The sequence below is a fragment of the Notolabrus celidotus genome, chromosome 12, assembly GCF_009762535.1.
Source record: "Notolabrus celidotus isolate fNotCel1 chromosome 12, fNotCel1.pri, whole genome shotgun sequence".
Lineage (NCBI taxonomy): Eukaryota > Metazoa > Chordata > Actinopteri > Labriformes > Labridae > Notolabrus > Notolabrus celidotus.
In genome coordinates, this window is record NC_048283.1 from 35,568,114 (window position 1) to 35,595,651 (window position 27,538).

At 39.4% G+C, this 27,538-nt stretch overlaps 2 protein-coding genes and 1 long non-coding RNA gene across 3 annotated transcripts in view; 1 reads left to right on the forward strand and 2 right to left on the reverse strand.

The window, feature by feature from the left end:
• LOC117823210 (proline-rich transmembrane protein 1-like) overlaps positions 1-6,091 on the reverse strand; it is a 31,088-nt gene extending 24,997 nt beyond the window's left edge. Inside the window, exons 1-2 of the mRNA XM_034698309.1 lie at positions 5,775-6,091; positions 4,515-4,739 (exon numbers count right to left, since the gene is read on the reverse strand). Coding sequence (XP_034554200.1) covers positions 4,515-4,739; positions 5,775-5,915 — 366 coding nt within the window. The 5' untranslated portion in view covers positions 5,916-6,091. The remainder of the gene's footprint in view (positions 1-4,514; positions 4,740-5,774) is intronic.
• Positions 6,092-9,292: 3,201 nt separating this feature from the next.
• Positions 9,293-13,691, forward strand: LOC117823246. The gene is made up of 3 exons (XR_004633349.1): positions 9,293-10,166; positions 12,398-12,546; positions 13,574-13,691. It is a non-coding gene; the product is annotated as an uncharacterized LOC117823246 (long non-coding RNA).
• Positions 9,342-25,064, reverse strand: LOC117823245 (FXYD domain-containing ion transport regulator 3-like). The gene is made up of 8 exons (XM_034698363.1): positions 24,864-25,064; positions 13,721-13,777; positions 13,050-13,082; positions 12,700-12,723; positions 12,423-12,497; positions 12,250-12,286; positions 12,018-12,058; positions 9,342-10,140 (listed from the first exon to the last, which is right to left on the reverse strand). Exons 2-8 carry the CDS (start codon positions 13,752-13,754, stop codon positions 10,121-10,123), a joined length of 264 nt encoding a protein of 87 aa, XP_034554254.1. The 5' UTR covers positions 13,755-13,777; positions 24,864-25,064; the 3' UTR covers positions 9,342-10,120.
• Positions 25,065-27,538: the final 2,474 nt, after the last annotated feature.

Genomic DNA, 27,538 nt, shown 5'->3' on the forward strand with positions numbered 1-27,538 from the left:
CATGCAGAGTTTTTGAATGAGAGTCAGACAGAGACGCGCTCCCTGTCTGCTCCCTCCTGTAACGAGTTGGTGTAGGTTATGCTATTGTTCGTATTATCCTGTAGGATTGAGCAACATAGCGCCGTTGAGATCTGGCATTATATGGTCGATGTTTTAAAAGAGCAAATAAAGAAAACGTGGGGAACCTCCATTCTTATCTGTTGAATCTCTGAGCTAAGTGGCTATCCGGAGCGGCTAGCTCTCTCCACCTACTACAACTAACGTTACACTGCTTGGTCAAAACCTTTACATTAGGCCCCATAACAAGACGTCCAATCAAACATAATTACAGCCTGGTTCAAACAGCAGTCTGAAATGTTCTGCTCTGTAAGGCTGTGACTTCAAGATGCTGTCTGCTCAGTGTTATGTCAGCTATTTCAGGCTCTTGTGTTAAGCTCTTGTTCTCTCTGTGTTGTTGGCGCCTTTTGAGGGTTTTAATGCAAATATCAGAATATCAGAGAGATGTCTGTTTGTTTTAGCAAACAGTATATTTTCACACAAACTTTCAAATGGTCAATAACATTAAAAAATCATCCCATATTTTATTTTTCAGACAGATCAAACTTCACGGTGAGTTGACCTCACCAAAGACTGATGAAGAAAATGTAATGCTTCAATAATGGCCACAGCTTAATGTGCAAGTAAAGGTGCTTTTCAACCGCAGGAACCAGGGTCTAACTTTAGTTCCGGGGTAATTGATCTACCCCTTGAAAAGGCCCTGTCTCGGGGGTAGTGCTTTTCAGAGGTCAAGGAATGTGTATGTTAAGAGACACCATCTATGTAAAGACCCTGGGAGGAGTTTTCAGCTAAGGAAATCATACTAAAACAACAAGACCTCAACTACAGGACTGATCATTTCTTTGAAGTTGTTTTTAATGCCTGTAACCACTCTTCACTAATGTTGGTGCCAGATGAGGTGAGTTACAGCCTGCTGCTAAACAGCTTTGTTTACATTCATGGTGAGTGCAGGGTTTGACTGTTAAAGGGAAACAGGATGAAATGTGGGATGTTTTTCAAATCTGGAGAGGTTTTTGGGAAAGTACATTTTAGACTGGGCTATGAAATTCATCAAATGTATGGGATGTAGCACAAGTGTTATTTTCCACACTCTTAGGATTAAACAACAACCACATGTAAACAGTTTTCCACACAAAGTCCAACACAAACTTAAATGACAAGTCGTTAAAGTTCCCATGAAGCAGCCGGCAGAGCGCCGTCTTGATTCTTCAGAGATACTGGATTTTTTAGAAAAACAGGAAACTAGGAGGGGATTTATCTTGGATGAAACCAACAGAGCTGAATTTGCTGACATTCCAACACAAACACACACAACTTGAAGCTCACTCACAGGTCCTTCAAGAGACAAACAATTTCAAGAAATTGTCCAACGGACTCAAAAGTAGTGCAGGATGACTCATCAACATTGTTGTACGCTTTTAGGTAATGACACTAAAATGTCATTTAGTCAACAACCTTCTCTTCTCTTAACTTTAAATGTCGAATTTTTTCAAACACTGCCTGAAAAAATAAATCTTAACACAATTATTGTGACAGTTTCTGGTGGGTTATATTTTGCACACTATTTCTTTACCCAACATAAAAAAACTTAAGACTGTGATGTTAATCAAAATCAAATTAGACCATTGAACTAAAACAACAGAATGGAAGACTACTCTCCAAAATGGCTGATCAACACGATACAAACAAATGACGAGCAGAAGAAGAAACCGGATTCAGGGAAGAACAGACAAACTATGACAACATAGCTGAACCAGGACAGAGCACCATTCAAGACCAAGAGGCCACTTCCCCATTATTCTGTTGGCACCACCCTGCCTGTTCCTCGCCCCTTCCACAATCGACTTGGCACACACACTCATTCAACCACCCACACACCCACACACAAAAACATGCACTCACAATTGTGTGGTCTTGTTGCCTACATTATTTATTTACATGTGCTGGAAATTGAACTGAACAACAGTGTCAGGATGGAAGAGCTCAAATCAGAGGCCAAAGTTGTCATGTGACTTTGCTTCTTTGTCTCTTTCTCAGTACAAACAGAGAGCACTTGTTTAAAATCGAAGTTATGTGATTCTGTTGAAAAAGAACCCAAAACAATACCAAAGTGTGTGGAGTATGCTGTTCTCTAAATAGCCTGTTGGGCCGATTAATGGCATTTTGAAATAAGACTGCAGGCAGCCTCGTCAGTGTGACCGCTGTGGAGTAATATTAACGTGCTCCTCGGTGAAAACATGTTTTCCATCCTAAATGACCGCATATCAAATTTCAATCAGTCACTGGCTGGCATTTAAATTCTGTTATGATGTGTACAATGAGTAAGGGATAATGTATTGTTAGCAGGTTGTTATGGGAAAAAGAATCCCAACAGGGTGAGACGAGACCCCTACGCGAAGCAGAGGGGTCTTGACAACCCCTTGACAGCAGTTATTAACTTCCACTAACATGAGCAACACCAGAGTCAACCTGATTACACGTCATGTCAAATGGCTTTGTTTCTAGATGATCACCGACGTGCTGATATTGACTACAACAGTATAACCACAAGTGTGATATAGGCTTTACATCGATTCTTTCAAACTGTTGTGTAAACAGTGATTAATAACAACAGATAACAATCATATTCTTTGCTTGATTACTCAATCTTTTGGCTCCTCCTATACAACTAACTCTGCAACTTCTTCCTGCACTCGTGCTACTCTGTGTTTGTGTACAGTCTCAGAAAAGCAGCATCTTTGTTTTATTTATGCAACCATGCTTTGGTAACCTGTGTGATTCTGAGGTACAAGCTTCATCATCAATGACAAAACTCTCCTGCTTCAGCCTTACTTGTCAATATCCAGAATGTGCTAGTACTGTTGTCGTCTATGCAGTGGCGGATCTTCCGTGGGGGCACAGGGGGGCACCCGCCCCCCCTGCGATCTGATTGCCCCCCAAAATTTCATTGGGCCTTCATGCTGTCAATCAATGTTGCTACCTGCCGTTCTGTGATCAAGTTAAAAAACGAAACATAACCCTATATCTGATTGTACCATTTTCGTTCCATTAAGGGGCTCTTAATTTGAAATTCAAACAGGAAATAGCAGCAGCAGACCAATGCTAACTTTATAACACCGGCACACTCGCGGACTACGGTCGCAGAGTTCAGTCTGTTCCAGGTGAGATCACTAGATCCATAAACCTTTATTCCCTGGGTTTATGAGAACTATTGCATGTTTCAATCACTACAACGTTCAGCTTACTACTTTTATTGTTGATTTCTGTAAGTTCGCTTTAGAAACAGTGAGCTGCTTGTTTAACTTTGACATGCAGAGCAGAAGACACAGACCTCCAGGTGATGTGGAGAAAATGTTATACATCTGCTCTTTATACTTTGCTGTAAAAAAGTATGATAGAAGTTTAATTTAGAAATACCTTTAACAAAGTTTTGATGATGCAATTTAATTTTGTGTCAAAGATGCAGCCAGGTAAGAGACCACTGACTCTGATACGGATTCAGAAGACAGCATCAGCAGAAACACCTGCACCCAGTCAGCCATGTGCTGCACCTAAAGGTCCCAAATGCAGACTATTGATTATTAACCCACCATGTAGCAATATGTTATCTGTCCTTTGTATTTCTCCCCTGATAGAATGTAGTTTTATATCAGTTCAGTTTTTGTGATAAAGGATCAGGCTTGGCCACCTCAGGATGTTGTTACATCATTTACATTACTTAGAGATCTGTTCAAGAAATGCTTTGTAATCTACATAAGATACTTATGCTTTGAAAATAATTCTGTCTGATATATCTTATTTTCAAAAAGTCCTTATAATTACACTCACTTCCTCTTCATCACAAAAATAAAAGAGCGTGAACAAACCAATACTTTTAATTTCTGCTGCACAAAATGTCAAACAGGTGATCATACAGCAGAATCAGCTGTGGAACTACAGCTGTAAGTTGTTTATCATTACTTTTTACTCAGCAGTCATAATAAATATTATTGCTCTCTCTGTGAGAATGTAATATGTTCTGATTATTTTGTGACCACTAATGTTTGGTATAGAAGTTTGTGGTATGGCTGTCTGGCAAAACTGGATTTACTTCCAGTGTGCATAAAGCAGAGAAAAAGTCTACCTTTCATTCATTTGTGTAATTAAAGAAAGATGAAGACATGTAAACACTGTCTTCTGTACTATCTATGACAACTGAGTGTAAGTGCTTAATGGTCGAAAATGTTGCCTTCATTTCTGTTGTTTTTAGATGGCCCCCCTGATTTAACTGTTGTACCCCCCTGTGCCCCCCACCTTAAAATAATCTGGATCCGCCCCCGCATCTATGTCAACACTAACACTCTAATACTGGTTGTCCAATTTAATGACTTCATTGAAAATATCTGCAGTATAATAAACTAAATGATTGGATCTGGTTCAGGAGAGTTGTGAGAAGCTCTGTTTTTAATCAAACTTACTGAGATGGAGTAGATGAGGGCAGCAATTCCCAGTGGCAGACAGCAGCAGAGTAAGGTGAAGATGGAGTAGGCTAGGTAGTCGTTGACCGGGTGTTCCAGTGGGGTTGGGATCACATAATGTTGGGGTTGGACAATGACAGTCTGGCCTGGATACTGCTGACCTGAGGGGTACGGCTGTGGTCCATATCCTGGACCTTGGTACTGGTAGGGCGGGGCTCCATAACCCTGGAGGTCACACACGAGATACAATCCACACAAGATACAAAAAACCAAACTTAACTGAGGGTATGGAACTTGAAGACACTTGATGATAAAGGTTTGGAAAGGTTGTAAAGTATTTCACAATGGGTGGCTTTGCATGAAACAATGGTACAATGTCACCTCAGGCTCAACAGTCTGTGTATGTAATTTGGGCTCAACACTACAGAAGAAACGAAACTGAACTAAAAAGAAGGAGGGGTTAACAGTAATTGAAAACACCAGGTAGACTTTTAACTCAAAGGCATCAAGTTTTAGGAGATGAGTCTTTCTGCTTTAAGTGATCATAGCTGTGTTACACTTATATACAATACAGCAGAAAGAATATCAGGATGTGAATAGAAAAATAAATCAAATGAGAAACATAATAAAACAATTACCAGTCAAACAAAAAGCTGTGTGTGAGTGTTTAAGAAATAAAGCTATGTAGAATTGAAGAAATAATGTGCCAAAACAAAACAATGAAGTAATGTTGATTTATTTAAAATGAGAATGAAATTTAATTTGACCAAAATGAATACTCAAAATGTACATCCATATATTAAATGTAACTTCATAAATGTTATATGCCTAAATGTCTATGAATTGTCATCACAAATATAATGTAACAACGTAGTATTATCCTGAAGTATCTTTTTATGCTCAAATCAAAAAGGCCTACTTCATAAAAGCTCTGAGACTTGTCCGAGAACATGTCTCCTTAGTTTCTTTTAAATTTAAATACCAACAGGATAAATAGGAACATAGAGTTCTGCAAAGTCCCTGAAACTATGCCCGGTAATTGTTGCTTGAATACATTTGTAAAAAGTTTTCTTTATTCTAAAATGATTTTGTCTGGAATCAAAATGTTTCAAAGAGGTAAGCACTAAAATGCACACTTAAATATTTGTTACCATAGTTACAGTGTAATATTAATTGAAAGTAATAAACAGCATGCCACTCAGGGATGGCTGATGAATTTCTTTGTTATAACTGTGAGGGCCGAGGTGCTTGGCTTGGTACCTGCGGATGTGGTGGGTATCCCGCCTGTGGGTTCCAGGATGAGGTGTTGTCCTGGTAGGGCGGCGGGGCAGCCTGGCCCATGGAGGACTTCTCTCCATTCCAGTCCGCAGGAGGGGCGCTCGCTGGATTGTTGGGGTTCATTAGGTCCTGGAAAGCTCTCTTTCAGAAAAAAAAAAAAAAAACTTTAACCGCGACCGATTCTATCTCCTTAAGATTGTCACTGCTGACTTCTCTGAAATGCACTGAAGGTGTTGTATTTGGAATGACTTTTCTTCAACTGCGGGCGTTTGAGGGAACGCTTTCATCAATATCAAGTGGAATGTAAGGAACAGCGGAGTTCCGGTGCTCCCTCTTAAAGTAAAAGCACAATAGATCATGGGTTTTCAAATTGGCCCATTCAAAGATACTCCAGTGCATGCGGTATTGAAGCTTCAATTGTGTTACATTATTCACTGAAATGGGGGGTCAGTCTTTGCAGTTGCTCCTATACAAAACGTAGGAATATCAAATAATCAAATAATATTAATTAAATACAAGTAATGAAATAATATGTAAATAAAAATAATAAATTATGTACAGGAGTGCAGAATAGTTTAGAAATGTCCCCTTAGGGCTTTCATATGTAATTTAGCTGATCTCTTAATATTAAAACTCCCTTTGAAATGCCATAAGCAGGGTTGCAATATCCCCTTAACATGCTGTGTACTGTACATGTTGTCATGCAAAAAATATACTGTCTACAGATTTGATACTACTGTAAACAGCCTATAATAATACGCCAGACCAACATCATGAAGATTTACTGAAACATAATGAAAAGCTTTTCTCCATCCTTAGCTATAGAAGGAAACCTTAAAATAAATACTTTGAAAATCAAAGTAGCTTCAACTCTTTCGAACACAATCCAAACTACGAAAATCTTAGGCTTTTATTTTGAATGGTATTCTATCTGATTTCCGGTCTAATTTCGTCCAGTAAAGTCTGGCTTCATGCTGCTGTCCCTTCATTACAGTCAGCCAATAAACGACGAGGGAGGGGCAAATGGAGGCGCGGTGGGGCCATTGGGTGGGGCCCTTTACACCATGTAGGGTTTGGTTTTTTGTTTACAGGAAATCCTCTCCCTGCCGGTAATCACTGGTAATCTTAGTCTGGTTTACAGCCTGCTCTGTTCATACTGCTCGGATCATTTTAGAAACGCTGTTTGATTTAAAAGTCATGCTCCTTTCCATAATGCAGGAGCAGGTCATTTCTTTGGTCTCTGATTCTTTAAATCGTTGTTCAACACAGAGAATAGTTGGGGGGCTTATTATATGGGTTGATGAATATGCGGTATGTGATAAGAAAACAAGAAGCTCATGATAGTGTCCACTAGATGGAGCCAGAGCCAAAGGCAACAAGACCCCCGTAGTATAGAAAACGGCAGCAGCCAGTAACTACCTTGAAAGGTTTTTAATCCACTTTTGTTTTTCCTGACATTATAACCCATCTGTGACCTACCTACAGTACATTTATATATTCATCTGTTGAAACTACTTGTTTTCTTTTGAATTTCACAGAGTGAAACGACTACAGGGTGTTTGGACCTTCTTTGGAGTCTTTAGCTAAATATCAGAATATATTTTAAACTTTAAACTTTTTTACTTGATACTTTGAGGCCTTGAGTCCCTTCGAGAGCACAACAACTATTTTCAATGAAGAACATGTTCAGTTGTTCCTATTTGACATTGCCATATGTGGTGTTTTTTTTGTGTTTGTTTGCTTGTGTGTTTGTTTGCTTGTGTGTTTGTTTGTTTTTGTTTGTTTTGTATATTCTACTTCTTAACTTGTTTTTGGTACTTTCATTCCTTTTATTATTATTATTATTATTTTTTGTTTGTTTATTTATTAATTTATCCGGGGTTTTTTCTTGTACGATTATATTTTTATTTCCATGTGTGTGTGTACATGTATGTATGTATGTATGTATGTATGTATGTATGTATGTATGTATGTATGTATGTATGTATGTATGTATGTATGTATGTATATGGGTGTATCTGGATATATATGGATGTACATTTGTTTTTTTGTTTTTTTTTCTATACTTATTGCTCTTTTATCTTTTTTAACTATTATTATTTTTTGATATTCACCTACTCATCGTATTGTAATTTCACTATTCTTTATTTTCCTGTTTGAGTACTTGTCAATCTTTTATTTTAAGTTACTATCACATATTGGCTTTTTTTTAAAAATTTTATTCATTTACTTAATATGTTTCTTGTACAAAAACGTCACTTTCTTGAATTGTTTGCACTGATCTTTTTTTTTGTAATGTGTCAAAATCTAAATAAAAAGATCTTGGGAAAAAAAAAAAAAAAACTTAATTATATTAGTGAGAGACCAAAACATGAACTTTACACAGAATGATTGAGCATTTTCTCACAGGTGTTTCCACGTCTCATGCTGATTGGACTCTCTCAATAGGCTGTCTCTCGCTGCCACTTGATGGCAGTCAAGGATAAAAGTGTAAGACTCCATTAAGGTTCAATGTTATTATCCCCCTTAAGTTCAGTGACTGCAAACTCATCTTTGACAACCACAGCTCAAGCATCTTCACTACCTGCTCTGGGTTTATCTTCAACACCAGGTGTATTGCCACGAGAGCAGAGGCCTGAACAGCTAGAATCTGATCTTATGCCTGTCTGACAACAATGACTGAAGCCCAGAAGTTTAAACATCTGTATTGATGCAAACAAAGATCACTGGAGCATGTAGCCAAGTGATGACGCCGTCAAATATGGAGAATTGACAGAATGTTGAAGAAGGTTTTGAGTTAGAAAGGGGACAGTGAACACCTGCCTGTTCACGCTATCTTTAAAAGAAGTGTTCACAGACATGTACACCCAATCTAAACTGTAATCAGAATATGAACAACTATCCTTGGGTAAGAGTAACAGACAAAAACTTCTGCTCCATGCTCTTATTTTTCTCACAGCTGCAGATGTCTAAGGTGATAGTATGACGTGTTGTAAAAGGAAGTTTAACTTGACACCTTTTGCCCTCACATGTCTTGTTCCTCCTGCGGTTTGGAGGCTGTTCTGGTTGTGCTTTCAACTAGGCTATGTAGCATTTTATTAAGTCCTTACCAATCCATTAATACAATATTCAAAATGTTTCTAATTTCTTTAAAATGTGTGTTTATCTTTACGTCACACTGAGTGTCAGGTAGTACTGTACATTTTCTTTTTGTGTTGTCCCTATTTCTTGGTGTACTTGCCATTAAATTATCAATTGCAAAAAGTGAATGTAACTCCATGTTATATCATCGTCCAAAGTTATGTCCTCTTCTGGAACAGTAAAAAATATGTAAAAATATAAGAAATGCACAAGCTGCTACTACACTAATAATACATGGCACTCAAACTAGTACATTTAACATTTTCAGACTCATGTTGGTGTGCAATACACTGCAGAGGTGGCATACTTCTGAGTGTGTGCTTAAATGTATTAAGTTATCCAAACTTCAGGTATGAGACCACTGAGAAACACACTCTCACACACACTAAAACAAACTCACTGCTCAAGTTTTTGTTTCAACAACTCTTTTATAGAAACGTGACAGGGGCTCTCTGTATCTCTGAACAGTGCAATCCACTACTTTTCTCCAAAAAGCTAAACATGATGGTTAACAGATTATCACGATTTATTACCAACAGCACTCCAAACACTTAATGACCATGTGGATTTTTTTACAACATGAAAGCGTGAACAGCGGGTTAGGTTGGTCACAGTTAGCGACTAATATCTACATCAATGTTTACAGCCGAAGTACAGAGGGCATAGACAACAGAAGTAATGTGACACATTAAGTACAGAGGGCATAGACAACAGAAGTAATGTGACACATTGATAAAACCTACAGCATGTGGACAGTGGAGGGCGTTTTTGGTAAAAGATTTGTGTTACCTTTGACTGGAGTCACTCTCAGTTCAATCAGGCACAATGATAACCAATGGGCTACGAAGCTTTTAGCTCCATTACAGAAGGAACTCCTTAAAACATTGGATATGTTCTTTATGTCAAAGATTTACTATTTCTAAATACCAAAAATGTTCAATGGATTGAAATGAGAGTAACAAAAAGTTGTGTGTACAGGAGTATGTTTGTGTGCAGGCTTCAGATCAGTAGCTCAGTTATTAGGCAGAAAGCATGACTCCTCACAGCAGGAACACACTGACTACTTTCTGCTTCTCTAACAGTAAATCAAAGCCTCTCGCTGGATGTTTCAGGCCCTGCTGCTGCTGCTGCTCCGGGTTTTCTGATGGTTGCAGGTTCGGGGAGTCAGTGTGTGACCTGATCTACATCTAGCAGTCACAGGAACGACCTGCAGATACACAGAGAGAAAAGAGGGTGAGTTCCATTTAAATATGTAACATTTTGTTAATTTTCTGCTACAGAATCTGACCAGTAATGTGACACACTAGATCAGGGGTTCCCAAACTTTTCAGCCCGTAACCCCCAAAATATAGGTGTCAAAGACTCATGACCCCCACTGTCCCTATGAGCATGTGTCTGTGTTTCCTGTGCTGTTATGAATTAACCTGCACTACTGATGCTTTGGATAATTCACTTTTTACTAACCCTAAACTTAGGAGTCATCTGGCAACAAAGAAAGGCAGAAAACTCATTACATTTTCTATTTCAAGGTTTTATTTCAAGTTTAGCTACTATTTTTGTCGATATTTTTACTATAGTGGGTGAAATGTACTATTATTATATAACTCTTAAAAAAAAAAAAAAAATTCTGGAAGACATTTCATATCCCCCCATTTGTGTCTCGCGACCCTCAAGGGGGTCCTGACCCACACTTTGGGAACCCCTGCACTAGATTATACAAACTAAGAAGTCATTATTTCAAGTTGTTAATGATTTATTCTCGAAAACCTCAGTAAATGGATGAGTCATACAATAAATAATGTCATCAAAAATCTAGTTTAATTATCTTTTAGAGCTTTATATATATATTTATATTTTATAATGTATGAAGCATGATCATGACCAAAAGGTTAGAGGACTTTTCATCATTCCTTTAATTGCCATTATTTCTTTTTTTGCAAATAACTCTGTTTAAACTTTTCATTATAAAAATATATTTTTCTTTTATAGAGAAAAAAACCTGACATGTTTTCTCATACTTTATTATCAGCTGTAGGAAACAAACTCTCTTGACTTATAATAGAAATGTGGATAGAATTTAGAATAACAGTAATTATTCACTTGAATGTGAGAACCTTCATTCATTGCTTGATTGTCTTAATATGGAGAATAAATGCACCACCTCTGAAAGAGAATGTGCGCACGTTGTGTGTGTGTGTGTGTGTGTGTGTGTGTGTGTGTGTGTGTGTGTGTGTGTGTGTGTGTTTTAGTAGAACAAAAGCAGCTCAGCAGTGCCCTTTAGGGACATACTGCACTCACAGGCTATTTCCACCTACATGAGCACAATTACACACACACACACACACACACACACACACACACACACACACACACACACACACACACACACACACACACACACACACACACACACACACACACACACACACACAGTGTTTTTCCGTAAGGGATGCTTGTCTGTTTGTGAGTTTTATGTTTCATCTCTATTAAAGCTGTTATAAATTAAGATTCTTGGCAGCATTGGTATTTTCAGTAGCTTCTGCATTTATCAGCATCTCTAGAGGCTAAAAAATGAGCATGAAAAAGCGAATTTATTACAGAAAATATACATCAAAATTGTGTTTAGAGACCCGTTATGAATGCACCACTACATAAAACACACACAGCTCATACACCTCCCCCTTTCTCTGTTAGACACCCAGAATCCCACCACCTGTTGAACAGCAAGGTCCAGCACTATGAGATCCTTCCATACTGCGTCAGTATCTGTCTGTGTGTTTGAGTGTGAGGCTGTTTACAGTGAAACAGATGGACAGAGTAAATATAACTTTAGACCTTGGCGGGCATCAACTGGGTGACGAAATCCTGAGTATTTCAGAGGGAAAGAAGCTGTGTATGTTGCAGCACACAAGCTCATGCACAGTGTTACGGCACATGTTCTTGATTCAGGGAGTCTTGTTTAATTCCATTCTCAAGAGCAGGACAGGATGATGGACACACTGACAACAGATTGCCTCCAGGCATGGCTGTCACAGGTAGAGGGGCATTGTAAGGGCTTAAGGACAGTAAGTGAACAAACATTACCTTGGTCAGAGAGCATCTGCTGAGCAGCGCCTGGTGCCCTCCTGCAAAGAGAAATAAGAAAGAGATTACTTAAGGGGAAAGGCAGAAGACCTCTAAGGTTTATGAAAACTTTATGATCCTAGGAATTTAGCACATGATGACATGAACTGTTTCTACAATATAATACTAAATGTCTGGAGTTTCCACTCCAAACACACAAATGTTTTTCATGTTTGACTGAGTGACATATCACCTCTTATCCTGGTTAAATTTGCACCTGCAGTGGCCGCCTGAAAGGAGACAAAGACACAGTGACTTTCTTTCTTTGTAGCATCCATGTGTATGTGCATGTGTATGTGTATGTGAGTGTTGTATGAGAGTGTCCATGTATGTGTGGATAGGATGTGAGTTCAAGTGGAATCTTACTGAAGAGGATGGTGATGCCAATGAGACAGAGGACTGCAGCCAAAATCAAGCCCCCAACACGCAGTCTGTGGTAGTCTGCAGGAAGGAGGACAGAGGGGTGGATGACATTTAAAATGAATAAAAGGTAAAAACAGAGTTGATAGAAAAGGATTGACATCAAAACACATCAAACCAGGGACAGACAGTAAGTCTGAAAAATGTTAGACTTGAACAGCATCTTTCAAGTTCCAATAGCATAAATATAAATGATGATAATAAGAGTGAAACAATGATTTACCGAAGGAAAATGGGTCGTCCTCGGCTGCAGACACAGAAACGAAAAGAGGGTCAGTTTGGTAGGTTGACAGCGTCAGATAAATGAGGAAACAGAAACATCCACGTATTAAATAGTAACAAAGTAAAGTCAACAGTACAAAGTGAGATGACAACTCACAATGACCCAATTTGATTGTGACTAATGATTGACGCACCTGACCATCAGATCAATACATTTGAACTTAGAGGGTAACATGATGCTTCATCTTATTAGTGCTCACGTCTAATCATTTTCACACACAAATACATTCAACATCAATGTTCACTGATCTTAGTTTTCTGATAAAGAAAAAAAAGTCACATTGTACTCACGGGTCTGTTCTTCTGCAAACACCAGGGACACAACTGCAAGAGTCCAGAGACAGATTAGATAGGTAGATAGATAGATAGATAGATAGATAGACAGACAGACAGACAGACAGACAGACAGACAGACAGACAGACAGACAGACAGACAGACAGACAGACAGACAGACAGACAGACAGATAGATAGATAGATAGATAGATAGATAGATAGGTGTTTCCCTTGCATCCGTTTTGAGCACTTTTGAGCAGCTATTTTTTGATTTTGTGCTTTTCCAAATGGATAATTAATTTTAAAACACCTCTTAAATAAATTCAATATCAGCTTATGGTGCCTTCAGGTGTTTTGTGTTAATATAGACTAACAACACATATAGCTCTGATCATAACATACAGTTTCTCTCTAAAGGTTCTGTCATCTTTGCTGTTTAGCAAAGTGAGCTTAGTTATATTCCAACATGTATAAAAACACTGAAAGTCTCCTCTCTCCTCAGACTTATCTCTTCCATCATTCTCTTAAATATCCCGACAGGTTACCAAGTGTCTCAGAACAGCTCGGCAGACAGCTCTTCAAGCGGATCTAATCATATTTAATTATATAAATCTGATGAAATAATTATTTCTCAATTTTAGAGAAACTGTGATTTAATAAAAAGACTTCAAAGGAAATGTTACTCACGTGTCATCAACACCACAGCACAGATCTTTGCCATCTTCTCTCTTGATGCTTCTTGTCCTGAGGGGATGACACAGACACTGGTTAGACAAATACTAATAGCATCTGTATGCAGCCTTACAGTCTCAGTTAGCCAAGGAAAAATTTAACACATGACTTTAAAATGTGTATCAGTGCAGATCAGGGTCTGTATTTTTGGCTTGTGCTTGTATATCTGCTGATTACATTAACTGCAAACTTTGATGTTCTGATGGGCCATTTGAGGCTCTAGTTGTATTAACATGCAGTAAATACCATTATCTCAAACCCCAATGGTAAAATAATCCAATCTAAAATGTGGTGTGCATGTTAGAAAGCTGATTACTGCATGCAAAACTGGCTCAGACCAGCCAACAGAGTCAACAGAGGACTGATGCAACATGTAGTCTTTCTGTGTTTTCTGAGGGGCACCCAAAGAGTGAAAACACACGGACATGGACGCATGCATGCTTGTGTTCCTATAGAAGCACATAAAAAAGAAATACTATCAAATTTAGACAGGCACGAAGTGGTCGCCCTCACACTCAGAAACCTGATCTGATGTTGATGGGAGCAAAGTGCTCTAATGGAGCCTCACTAGGAGACTGAAGCTCTAGAAGGCAGGCATTACACACTGCTTCTGAGTTTAAACTCAAGTAATACAACATTTTTGCATTTGGTAAGTGTACTTTCTATTAGTTTTCCATCAGCATGAAAATGCAGTTACGATCTATGAGAATAAGATCGAACAGCACTCCCAGTTTCAAAGTTATTTCGGTCAGTAATGGGATTTTTTATTCTCCTTTTGTGTGCACATTAGTGTGTGAACAGCTAGCTTTTTGAGATGTCATCAGTTCATAAAGATATTTAATTTATGCCTGCTAATGTTTAAAAAAGTCTCCCAAAGCTCTTGTCGGAAGCCTGACCTTTTGACAAAACAGACACTACCCCCTCTCATTTCATCATTTCCTGTCAGCTGTTGATTACATCCCACACACAGTCTCGGTTGCTGTGTGAGCATGCTGTTATCTGCCATTTTGAATATCAGCTGCAGCAGCAGCAGCAGAGGTAACATGTGCACTGGGAGGAGACACACCTTAAGTAACGACAGCAGTGATTTTCCACTTACTGCTCTTTTCCACTCTGAGCGCTCCATAGTGAAGAGCAAACACACCAGAGCACGGCTGGGATTAAAGCACATCGTTATGTAGGAGTGATAACCCGCACAAATGAAAAGTGCATCACTTCTGATGACATACATTTGAAGCTGTGGGTTTGATTTATCTTAATGAGTGAACACTCGTTTCAAGTTAGGGAAAAGTAAATAGTGCTTGTCTGACTTCCTGCTGAGGCTGCTTGTAGAAAGAATGATCTTCAGTGCTCTTGCTTTGCTTTCTGACAACACACAGAGCTCCAAATTACACCCATTTTAGTTACATATGCACCCCAAATCTAACCTGTGCAACCTCAAAATATATTTGTGTAAGTGCATATACCTTTTTTCCATTTCTCTAGAAAGCATTGGCTTATACAGTGATGAGTGATCAGTAATACCTGCAAAGAGGCACAGTGCTAATAAGTTAGTCAAGAACAATATGTATATCTTGTCAGGCATTAATAATCAACTATTCTGGTCAATCCAAAGCTAATATAACCAAATGTCAGCTTGACAATCTTGACTCTGAAAGCTGGTTTTACATTGATGAACATTAGCCTTCAGTCACTCCTTTTCACTGCGCTTCATTGTCACGAGACAGAGAGCTAACTAGCACAAAATCCGAAGAGCTGAGGAGAGAAGATGAAGAGAACACTGAGGGATTTATTTTGTGTGCTGCCTAATGTTACAGAAAAAGTAACTCCAGCCAATGGCATTTCCATATATATAGACAAAATAAATGCAAAGGGCAGTAATGCACACATGCATATGAAAGACTACCAACAAGTGCATCTGAGTTTTAAAAATGCAGGGTCAAAGCTGAGGATGAGAAAGACTGAATGTAACCTTTTGTTTGGTGGAAAAGAGACACCGCAGGTCAACTTAAGCCCTGAGGATCAGACTGAGAAGTTTGAAAGATTTCATACTGACAGATTTAATATTTGGATGTTACAGTAATACAGTTAGTAGTGTTTTCTCAGTATCTATAAGGACACACATTCAACAGTGACCTTTGAGTCAAGGGATCCCAGTTTAAGAGGATGTCCGTAAAACAATGTGTCTCCCTCCTCTGCCGTTGGTATTTAGAGTTTGATAATAAAAAAAGACAGAAGAGCAGGATGAGTGTCTCTCTCCTGGTGCCTCTCCACAGCAACCCAGGGGGAGACAGCGGGAATGTAGAGGATGGGAAACAGGCCAACAACCACTAGAGGAAGGTTTACCTCAGGGGAGGAGGAAGATGAGGAAGAGGAGAGGGGCAAAGGCAGACACAAGAGAGAAAAGGACGGGGACAGAGAGGGAGATATGAGGACGAGACCATAAGTGGAGGCAGGAAGAGAGGAGTGGTAACAGTATCGAGGAGTAAACACAAGACATGGAGGGGAACAGAGAGCAGGGCAGTGTAAAGAGGTGGCTCCTCCCTCTTCCTATTTGAAGATCATATTGTAAGACAAATGTTAGTATAAGGTGGAGCCAGGAGTGGGGTGTGTGTATTCAAATCTTTGTGTTTATGGCCAGCTAAGAGGACAAAGGCAGGGTTGGTAAAGCATCATGAATATGATATAAAAAGCAATGTGCTCCTAAAACACTACATTCAGTATGAAACATCCCTCTTATTTATTCTACCTTTCCCAAACTTTCACTTTACTGAGATATAAGAACAGAAAACAGGACAACGCTCTCATTGTTAAGGATAGAACCAGTGGGGCTGTACCCAACTTAAAACTTGAGTTCATCCAGATCATAAAGATTCAACTATTTGATCTTTGTACCTTTCATTCAGAACCACAAACTGGTATAGCACCCTACATGTGGTTCATGTTTTACGTGGAGGATTATGAGTCTCTTACACACTGAACCCTGCAATATCACCGTGTGGGATTTAACATCACATTATGGCGAGAGGGACAGTGGGAGATTCACATACACTCAGAAATGCACTCACACACAACTCTGTTCTGTTTGCCATTACACATCATCTTCCCCTGCTCCGCCTGTTACTACATCTGAGGAGGGGGGGCACAGGCTTTGATCTACCTTGGTGCGTTAAACATTGCAGACGGGGCTTAACGGGGTCATAAAAATCCAGCCTTGGAATGGCAGTATGTGAAAGCCTGGAGCTTACAACATGCATTGACTTTAAGTCTCTACTTTCTTGGTGGTTCAAGTCTCATCTTTGTTTTATTCATCTCAAATGGATGAAGGACTTATCAAATCTGACATCAGGATCTGAACTTTACAACAAATGAAGCTAAGCTAAAGAAGCATGTCTGGAAGCCCTCAAAGCTCCCCTGAAGGCAGAAAAGGCAGATTTATATTAAGAAACTTCTTTATTCAGTGTTGTGACTTGGTGTAATTTTCATTCTCATGTGTTTTAGAGAAGAGGAAGCGCAGCTACCAGTTAAACCTTGAAATTAAGATTTGTTTTAAGATTTAGTTTGGAATGTTTTCCATGCTGTTGCAACTGCATTGCTGCTTAAAACACAGCAGATGAGTGGACATAACCTCTGATGTTTCCAGTTGTGAACTTGTGGAGACAGCAGTAGGAAGTAGCATTTGTGGGGTTATTTTTCCTTTAAAGTCTCATCAACACTTAATAGATTAGGAACATGTCAAACATTTCTCAAATCAGTTGATCTATCTAGTTTACTTTGAGTTAACCCGAAACATAACTTCTACAAACAAGACAGAAAAACACTGAGTGAGAGCTCAAAGTTTGATACCAAATAAAGTATAATACAAATATAGCTGAAGCATTCCTGAGGACTCATATCCTGTGAAAAATAACTATCATTCCCTGAGAACAAACTCCCTGCGGAGCTGTTTCTCCAGCTCCGGCTGGTCCTGGGATAAAGACTTTTCTGTTCTGGCTCTGTCACGCTCCTCCGCCTGTCTCCGACTATCCCTCGCTTTTTGTTTTCAGCTCTCACTGCTTCTCTTTTTCTTCCTGTCTTTAGGAGAGTTTCCTATGTTTTTGTCTCTTAATATCTCTCTACACCCTTTGCTTCTTTCAGTCTTTCCTCTGTCTCCTTCTTTTTTCCACTTTTTAAAAAGCATTAAGAATTGTCTGTTTATCTGACACCACACTTTCACACTGCTCTTCTGCTTTTGTTGAAGTCCTTCAAACCTCTCCGGCCCTTTAAACTTCTCCTCCTCTACTTCCCCTTTCTGATACACTTCTGCACGTCCTTGCTCCCTCACCCGTCTCCTTTCTTTTTGTGAGGTCTTTTTCAATAACTTGTCCCTGCCCTGCCAAACTCCCCCGAGCTCGACTCGCTGCCTCGTCTCACACTCGTTCACCGTCATCATCTCTGCACCATCACTCTTCTTCTCATCTACTATTAAACAGTAGTGTAGCACAAGAAATTACCATGCTGACAAAAGAGTTGTAATTCTTTTATTGAGACATATGTCAGTGATTCACTATCTCTTACTTAAGATCAATTTTAAATATTTGTAGTGTGCCCTCAATGAAGCATCAATGATGCCTCTGATTATTATTAGAGTATCAAAAATAAGATGTTGATTTAACGCTGATATTGATGCATTTTATATAAAAATGGCTCATGAAAATGAAAGAGTCCTTTTTAAGTCCTGCAGTAAGAAAGGCAAAAGAGGAAGAATGTGTTTCCATGCTCAGTTGTTTCTTGGGCCTTACTTCTTTTTATATTTGGCCTTGTTTTGATCTCATCAAGGGTATGAAGGTACGATGGAACAGGAGAAACATGGTTTTTAAATTCTTTTGTCCAATAACATGACAGAATCCAATCGTTTGAAGATCATGTCGCATTTGTGTCTTCATTTCCAAACATCTCAGCCATGGTGTTTTTTTGCAAAAGGATGAGAAACCAGGATAAGGTGTGTTAGAGATAGCTTCATTAACAGACCGCCAGTAATCATGCCTGATTAGAATAAAAATGCTTCATGTTAATGCCTCAACAGGAAGAGACCGGTCAGGGCTCATTCATTGTGATTGTTGCTGATATCCATGTGAACACTTGATCCGATTGTTTCGTCGTGGTAAAATCTTTTTTAGCTGCTCGTGTCTGACAAACCAATCGTCTGTTTCGTAAGAACAGGAGCTTCCTCTTTCTCGGCGTTCACATCACTGTGTGACGGGATAAAGTGTGCACAGCATGTCTGTGTAACTGAGGTCCTGTTTCTATTTTTCCAACACTTGCCCCACCAGTTTGAATGCTCAACACTAGTGTGTAAGTGTGTCTGTGTGTATTTGTGTGTGTTTGCATGTATGTGTATGTTCCTGTATGCACTACAAAGACAGCTGCCTATTCTCAGAGGCATTTTTATTCCAAAATTAGCTGTACTGGATTCCAATGTGCAACACATCCTTTATGACACACGCACTTGCGCGCGCACACACACACACACACACACACACACACACACACACACACACACACACACACACACACACACAGGAAAGCCTCCTGCGTCCCAAACTGAACACACTAAACACAGACTTTGAATCTGAGTTTCACTCTGTGATGAATGATTTGCTTTGATCTCAGACAGAGTCCTGCTTGTTCCTCTCTTTCCTTCATCCACTGAGGAATTTCTCGTTGTGTCTTCAGAACATGATTTCTAACGGGACACGTGAGCAATGAATCACATGACCCCAGAAAGCGTCTTTAATATTAAAAAGTAAATGTCTTTTTCTTTGTGCATTCTGCAGACAGATCCAACAAAGATGTTGACAGCAATAATGTGTACAAGGAAAAACAAGCAATAGATATAGACAAGTAGAGACACTGGTGGAGGCGGTTCACTGATTAAGAAAGGGAGAGAAGGACAGAGAAATAGGACAAAAGGGAAGTAAAAACAAGAAATCTAGTTGAGAAACAAGAATGACTACAAGAGGGGGAGAAGGACGAAAAGAAGATTTTAGCCTGGACTGGAGAGGGGAGGAGGCAGGAGTACGAGGGGGAGTGTGGTTGGGAAAGAGAGGGAATGAGAAAGGACACAAAGAGACAGAAGGTAAGAGGGAGTGGAGCATACTAGAGTCATGAGTCACACATGGAAACCACAAGGCTAGCAGAGAGCAGCTAGCAACAGACTGTGTGCTCCTCACCCTGCAGACGTCATCACAGGATTTAAAGAAAGACTACATTTCCCATAATCCATTTCACCTTCTGTACATAAATGAATGATCTTTTAAAGAGGAGTTGTTAGGATAAACATTCATGAGCTATTATTCTTCCAACAAGTTAAAATTGTGAGATTATTATAACATTTGTATTAAAGTGTTGTAGAGATTTGAGCCTTACGAACTGAGATTGATCGGCTCTGTTAAAAACCCCTTAAAGGACAACAGGCATTGAAGATCACCCTGAGCAGCTGTGTGACCACACACAGCACAATGCAGGATCAACACCATGGTGGGCTGTAAAGGTGGAATGCCGAGTCTCTACACCCTTCAGTGCTCATCACTCACAAGCTGAACTCTTTGCAGAGGTCTCATAAACTTCACAACAAACAGATCTATTGATTGACACCTGTAAAAACACTGAGCAAAGAATTCACATTTGACATGTTTCAAATCTGGGCGTTTTTTAAGGTTGGGATTTCTTCAGTGCTCAGGTTTTCTTGTCGTATAAGCGGCAAAAACACTTTCTTTACTTTAACTGGGGGATCAATAAAGTGCTTCTCATTCTGATTACCATTCTCTAAAAGAAGCAGACCCAGTAATTCAAACTAGTAATAACCATGGACTGTAAAAACATGGATGCCTCCTCATTGACATCACCCTTCTATTTCTGAGGGGCAGTATGGAAGCTGAGCGATGGGGTCTCCAAATTGGAAATCCTGACTCAACCTAACTTTCAGTTAAACAAGCGAGAGGCAAAGAGGGAGAGTTCAGGCAGGCCTTTAACCTTTTGGCTAACACCTACAATTGGCCCACCTGTCAGTCAAGTCAGACACACACATAGAAAAACTATTCAGACCAAAACAGGTTTCTGTGCCAGGCTCTAAACACCATTATTTCTGTTGTAAAAATGTGCATTTTACAATTAATATTGTGTATTACTATAAAAAAAAATATGTCACACAGGTCGTCTCCTTTCTTATTTTCAGCTGTATAGGCTGCTGCTTGTAATGGGAAACTAATATTTCAAGATGCCAGCTGCTAGCAGTAGCTTTGTTAGGCTTTTGATAAACTAGCTAATAGCTAGCTAGTTTTGGATCTTACCATGAACTGTATATCAAAGATTTCTTACTAACATGCACCGGGCAAAAATCACCCAATGACAATGAAAAAGATGCATGAATTGATACCAGCACACTTGTTGCAGATAAAGGGTTAAAAAAGGAAAACCAACAGTGACGTAACTGTCCGTCTGCCAGAGCAGAGCTGACTGTTTCTTCTCATCATTATTCATCAGGCGGACGTTCTGGACTCCAGTTGATACAGACATGCTGGACTCCAGCGGCAACAGCTTCTACTACTCGTCTCACCACAATCACCTCTCTCTCTTATTCCCCTCTATCCCTCTTTCAAGACCCAACCCGGTCGAGGCAGATGTCTGTCTAACATGAGTCTGGTTCTGCTCGAGGTTTCTGCCTGTTAAAGGAAGTTTGTCCTCTCTGCTGTAACTAGCTAAATACTGTGAGGTGCAATGCTAATGGTGGATTAAGTTGGGGTCAGACTGAGTCTTATCCTGTCTTGGTGTTGGGTCTCTGTTCATAATTTGACATAGAGTGGTCTGGTCTAGACCTGTTTGTAAAAGAGTCTTGAGATAACGTTTGTTGTGATTTGGCGCTACACAAATAAAGATTGATTGATTGATTGATTGATCAGGCAGTATGGCGAAAAACTGGTGTTTCGACTTTATCAAAGATGGACAACGTGGCGAGACAACCCCCCTTGAAATGAAGCCAAAATAATAAGAGCTCCCCCTACTGACTGTCTGCAGTACTGGCCATTAAACCTGTACCCTCCATGTTAACAGATTGGACATGTGTCAAACTCTGAAATCAAGATAAACACTGAATACATTTTCCTCAAAAAGTTTCCATCATTATAGTTACCTCTCAGGTAGAGGAAACATTATGTACATTAACACTGTAGTCATTTATTTTTCAATGGGTGTCTTCAAACTGACTGGAGAAGCTGCTCTGCTATAGACTGAGTCATCCCCAGGGACCTTTGTCTAACGGAAAGTTACATTTGTCTCTGGGTGAGCAGAAGGGGCTGGACATCAAAACTACAGCTCTACCAGCAGATGCCAAAAGGGTTTCTTTTCCATACAGTCAATATATGTGAGGAAATGACCTAAAAAAGGGAACTTCTGGTCAAATCTTCATGTTAAATAGCCAAATCTAGTCTGACTGACTAAATTCGGAGTTATATAAAACCCTAGCTGTGTCTCTGCTGAGCTTTGTGGTTTCATGGAGAATGCATGAAGGTCACAGTCACATCTGCTATAAAATCAATGTCCTCTTGTCGAGGTTTCTAAATTTGTGTTTGTGAGCAGCCAAAGTGATGTTTGGAAAGGTGAGGAGAAAGTGTGCCTCACACGAGTGCTCACTCTGTCTCTCTCAACTGATTCCCTCTCTCTCTTTCTCTACCTCTTTTTCTTTTTTAAGAACTGTGGTCATGTGAGGAGAGGTGAGGATGGTGAGGTATGTCTGTTTCACCTGGCAGAGGAAAGACAACTCTGCCTGTCTGTCTCTCGGTCTGTCGCCCTCTATCTGTGTCTGTCACCCTGTAACCTCTCTCCTCTCTGTCTGCCTCACTTTGCTCTCTGGGATCATATGAGGAGAATTAAGATGAGTTTGCATGTGTCAAAGTGACAGACAGCAGATATTGCACAGTTAGGCAGGTATGAGATGGATGTATAATAACCTTTTTGTGGATGTTTCTACGCTTTAAATTGAAAGTTAATTACTTTATGCACTTATAGTATTTATGTTGTCCTCTATTTCTGTAGGGGAAAGAGACCGTAAAGTGCCTTTTTACGGTGTGTTGGAGCACTAAAGGCTCTAAGATAAATCTTTTAAAACAACCCACTTGATATGAACAGTACATGATAAAGAATCTATTTGTTTTAGCATAAATATTCTGACAAACTAAAATGTTCATGCAAGGTTTTATTCATATAATCAATGATTTATGGTTCTCCTGTTTTGATCCAAGGTGCTAATGATGTCAAATGTCTCAAAATGTAACTTTCACTAAAGGACAATTACTCATTGCTTTAGTAGAAACAGCAGCTGCAGATTTGCCACGTCTATCGGCATTACAACACTCCTGCTCAAAGTAATACATATTCTACAACTGCAGTGCATTCTGGCCTTAAGTTACCTCTTATTTATTTTGTGTTCATCTGATCTCATTAACTCTACCTTATTTTTAACTTTTCTTTCCACTCTTACTTATTTTATTATTTTTACTGTGTTGATTTTCTTTTTTAAGTATTTCTTTCTTAATCATGCCTTTTATAATTTTACCATTGCTGTTGCTCAAAGTTGAGTTGAGTTGAGTTATGACAACTCCCTCTGTGTATCATTGAGTAAAGCCTGATACACACAGTCTGTATCAGTAACATAGCTAACAGGAATGCGCTGATAATATAAAACAAAAACAACAGCTGGTACAAACAGTTAAAAATCAGCTGATTGCTCAGGGCATTTTTCCAAACTCCATAAAGCCCCCCTGTACTCAGCGTGAATTGTCAACTTCCCTTCCTTCCAAAACGAATTGCTGGATGATAAATTGATTACCACTAGTATATATGTATCACCAAATTGTTTTAGATTTCAGCTAATTACTGGGATTACTGGGATCACCTGATCATTTGTAGGTTTTAACAGATTTGAAATCTATATATTGACAACCATCTGTAAGTAACCCGGTTTACTAAGAGAAGAATTCCAACAATAATCAATATGTTGCAGGCCTTTGTCCCTCACAGGCCCATAGTGTAGAGCAACATTTGAAGTCTACTGTATCTGTCCTTGTCCCAATCTGTCCTGTGCCACATGGTAGCAAACTGTTATCACCACAGCTCTTATCAGCTGGCCTTTCCACACACACACACACACACACACACACACACACACACACACACACACACACACACACACACACACACACACACACGTTTTCAGTGTGTGTTCAATAAAGCATGTAAGAGTGTGAAAATGTTGGGAAATTCCACAACAGTAGGCCTTCATTGACAGTCTGCTGTGTGTCTGAGGAATAGATTATCTTACATTGCTTATATGTAAGTTTGGCCCTTGGGGCTAAGTAGCCTGGGCTACATGACCACTCCACAGTAATATACTATTTGTTTAATGCTATGAAAGAGACCCAGGCTTAACACTAACAGAAACAGACATATGTATGTTACTTAGTGAGATCAAACTGGGGCTAAAGCTAAACAAAAAGACATTTTCACTTTTTTCTCAGAGTGGACTTGAGTTATTTTCATCCTGGAGTATAATTGGAAGAAAAAAAAAAGATGTCATGAACGACTGGCTGAAGGCGCGTGAAGGAAGACTATCCAGGCCGTTACGCACGTTGGCCCGTGGGCGCGTGCTGTTCCATTGTCATGACACCGGTGGTATCCAGGAGAAATGTCGGCCGGATGACATTATTTGCTTATTGTGACATATGGAGTTTTGTTCTTCCGCATATTTAAAACCGACAAACTTCCCCGGTGAGAAAACGAGTTCAATGGCCCTTTAAAACTTTTACTGAATACCAAGTTTGGTAGAGAAACAGAGATTTATCAACAGTTTTCCGTCGCAAACAAAACTGTGCGTAATGTTGCGGAAGTGTGTTTGTGTAATTAGCCTAGAATTAGCAAGAGCCTCCTTCAGTTTCCCAACATCAAGATGCTTCGGGCATGTTCGGAAAACTTTAACTTTTTGTACAATTTCCTCCAACAACAAGAAAACAAGAGAAAACAATGTTATGAGACATGAGAGCCAATTCCCCTGTTCAACACTTACCTCCGACACGTTGTTTAAATCAGCAGGAAAAACAGGGAAAATCTCACAAGCAGGCGGATATGTGACTCGGAAGCAGCGCGTTCTCTCTCCTCTCTGTGCGCCAACACCCAGCCCTCTCCACTGAGACACTCAACAGGTTGGCTTGGTTTTGGGAAAAGGGGGCTGAGTTTAAAACGCTACAGCTTTGTCGACGAATACTGATCCGGGGTCTGTTTCCGTGGTTATGCTGGCAACTGTGGAGAGGGTGAAAAGGGGAGTGCGGGGCGTGGAAACTGATCCAAGGTCAGCGGTGAGAGCCGGGAGGAGGAGCGCAGCACTAATGTTTGCTTGTCGAGAACGAAGATGAAAAAGTTAGACGAGTTGGGGGTTGAAAGATAATGGTTTTCACTTTTAGAGGAGGGTTAATAAAGATGCCTGGTAGGTGTATTGTTGTATGACTAAGTAATAAGGTACATGCACGCTAACAGTGATAGCGATATACATTTTAAAGCTCCTGTGAGAGGTTTTTCAATATTTACAAAACAGACTGAAATTCACAGTTTCCACTTTATGAGCCACAAAAGCAAACAAGAATATCAGGACTGATTGTTCTTATTGGGTTTTTGAAGTCAGAAACTGATGCAACCAGGTAGGTGTCAGCCAAGGACACAAGCTCCTCACAGGAGGCAGTAAAGAAGGCTCCAGAAAATCAGAAAAGGCCCCTTCAGTTGATTAAAGGTACAAATCATTTGAAATATGTTGTACAGAAGTTACAAACAACGCTGAAAAAGATTTTACATAGTGACATTTATTTCAATTGTGCACATGCACACCTACAGTGACTAACAATCGCTCTTTATCTAATCATGTCAGCATTGAAATGGTTGACCACGTAGATACACTGACTCAGTGTACGTTTAAACAGTGACTACGTTTATTATACAGCAACAAACATCACATCATGCTCCTAATTATGCTATCTTTTAATATCTATATGCAACATCATATGACTTAACTAAGCTAAATATGTGGGACAGAGAAATGCTGTAAAGTCCATATGTGTTTAGAGGGATAAACATCTATGTGAATAAAAATGACACTGACTGCTATTCAGTATAGATCTGGCCAACAGGAATACATCCAAAACATCAAGAGGGTTCTATTTTTTCATCTGCTCTTCTTTATCACAAAAAAACGTGTTATTTCTCTACACAGGTCCCTACAGGTCAAATCACATGAATGGGTGTGTTTCATCCAAACCCCCCAACAAACAAACATCTCTCCACCCTCTGCATGTCAGCTCCTCTTCTTGGCCCAAACCGGTTTAACAGGCAGCATATCAGATTTCACTGCTGTCATCTTCCACTTTTCTACGAGTGGAGAGTAGAGGGCGGTGGGGTTGTTAGCATGGCAGTTTGGGAAAAAAGACAAAGAGAGAGAGAGAGAGAGAGAGAGAGAGAGAGAGAGAGAGAGAGAGAGAGAGAGAGAGAGAGAGAGAGGCAATAAAAAGGGGAAGGTAGAGAGTCACATGTTTAGGTCCAGACAAAGACAGAAGACAGAAAACATAAAACGTTGAAGTTTGTGAATAAAAACATACTTTTCCTTCCTGGTGCATCTGGTGTCTGCAGAAACAAAGTAGGATGTGTTACAACAGCTGTTTGAGATGACTAAAATTATAAGTGTCATCAACATTTTTAGTGTGAACTGCTAATGTATTTACATCAACCCCAACTAAGTAACAGCACAGAGGCTTTTCCACAGATTTACCAATGCTCTCTCTGTGTGGTTTCAGGACTTACAAAGGATAACTCCCAGTCCTCCAGCAAACAACAAGGAGGCGCAGACCAGACCTCCGATTCGTAGCCTCTCATAGTCTGAAGGATGACAAGACAAGCAAAACATATTCAATTCCAAATAGAACATTTTCTAAAATGTATTTTAAAATGATCTAAAACATTTGATTCAAGTTTAATCAATCTTTAACATGTATATGTTTGTCTTCATCAATTTTAACAATCATGTTTGCTGTGATTGTCTTTGTTATTAGGCATACACAGTTTTCAATATGCAATAAATGAAGACCATAAGACTCTATCAATCTTTGTATGTGTAAATGCAAATGAGGGACATAATAGACTGTATATGGTAGATTATAAGGATTAGGTGATAAGTGCGTTTGTACTTACTGTAGTTAAATGGATCTGCAGGGTAAAAACAAGAGGAGGGAAATGAGAGATGGGATAGAGAAAGTTAGTGACAAGGTACACTTGATCTTCAAATCATTTAAGATTTTCAACTTTGACCACAAGAAAATACTCTTCATATGCAACATTTGGTCTATTTTGTAATCATAACAAAGTTTTGTGGTCTAGGTAATGTCTTTCATATGAACAGATTCATCCTACATAGACGCTCAGAGGTTCGCGGCCCCGGCAGTGCAAAAGACAGATCTCAGTTTTAGAAAGGGGATACTATTACTCGGACAAACCAGGTTTTATTTATGTTATCTAATCCTTGGCCAGGTTCTCAACAAACCAGTTTCAGAGCAGGATTAAGTGAAAGTAGAGTTCTGGTCTTACTTGCTTCAGTTTCCATGAAAAAGGAGAAGAGAACTGCAAGACAGACAGTCAGACACATTAACAAATGTTCATCCTTTTTGAGAGTTACAATGTGGACTTAAGATATGTTCTGCCACA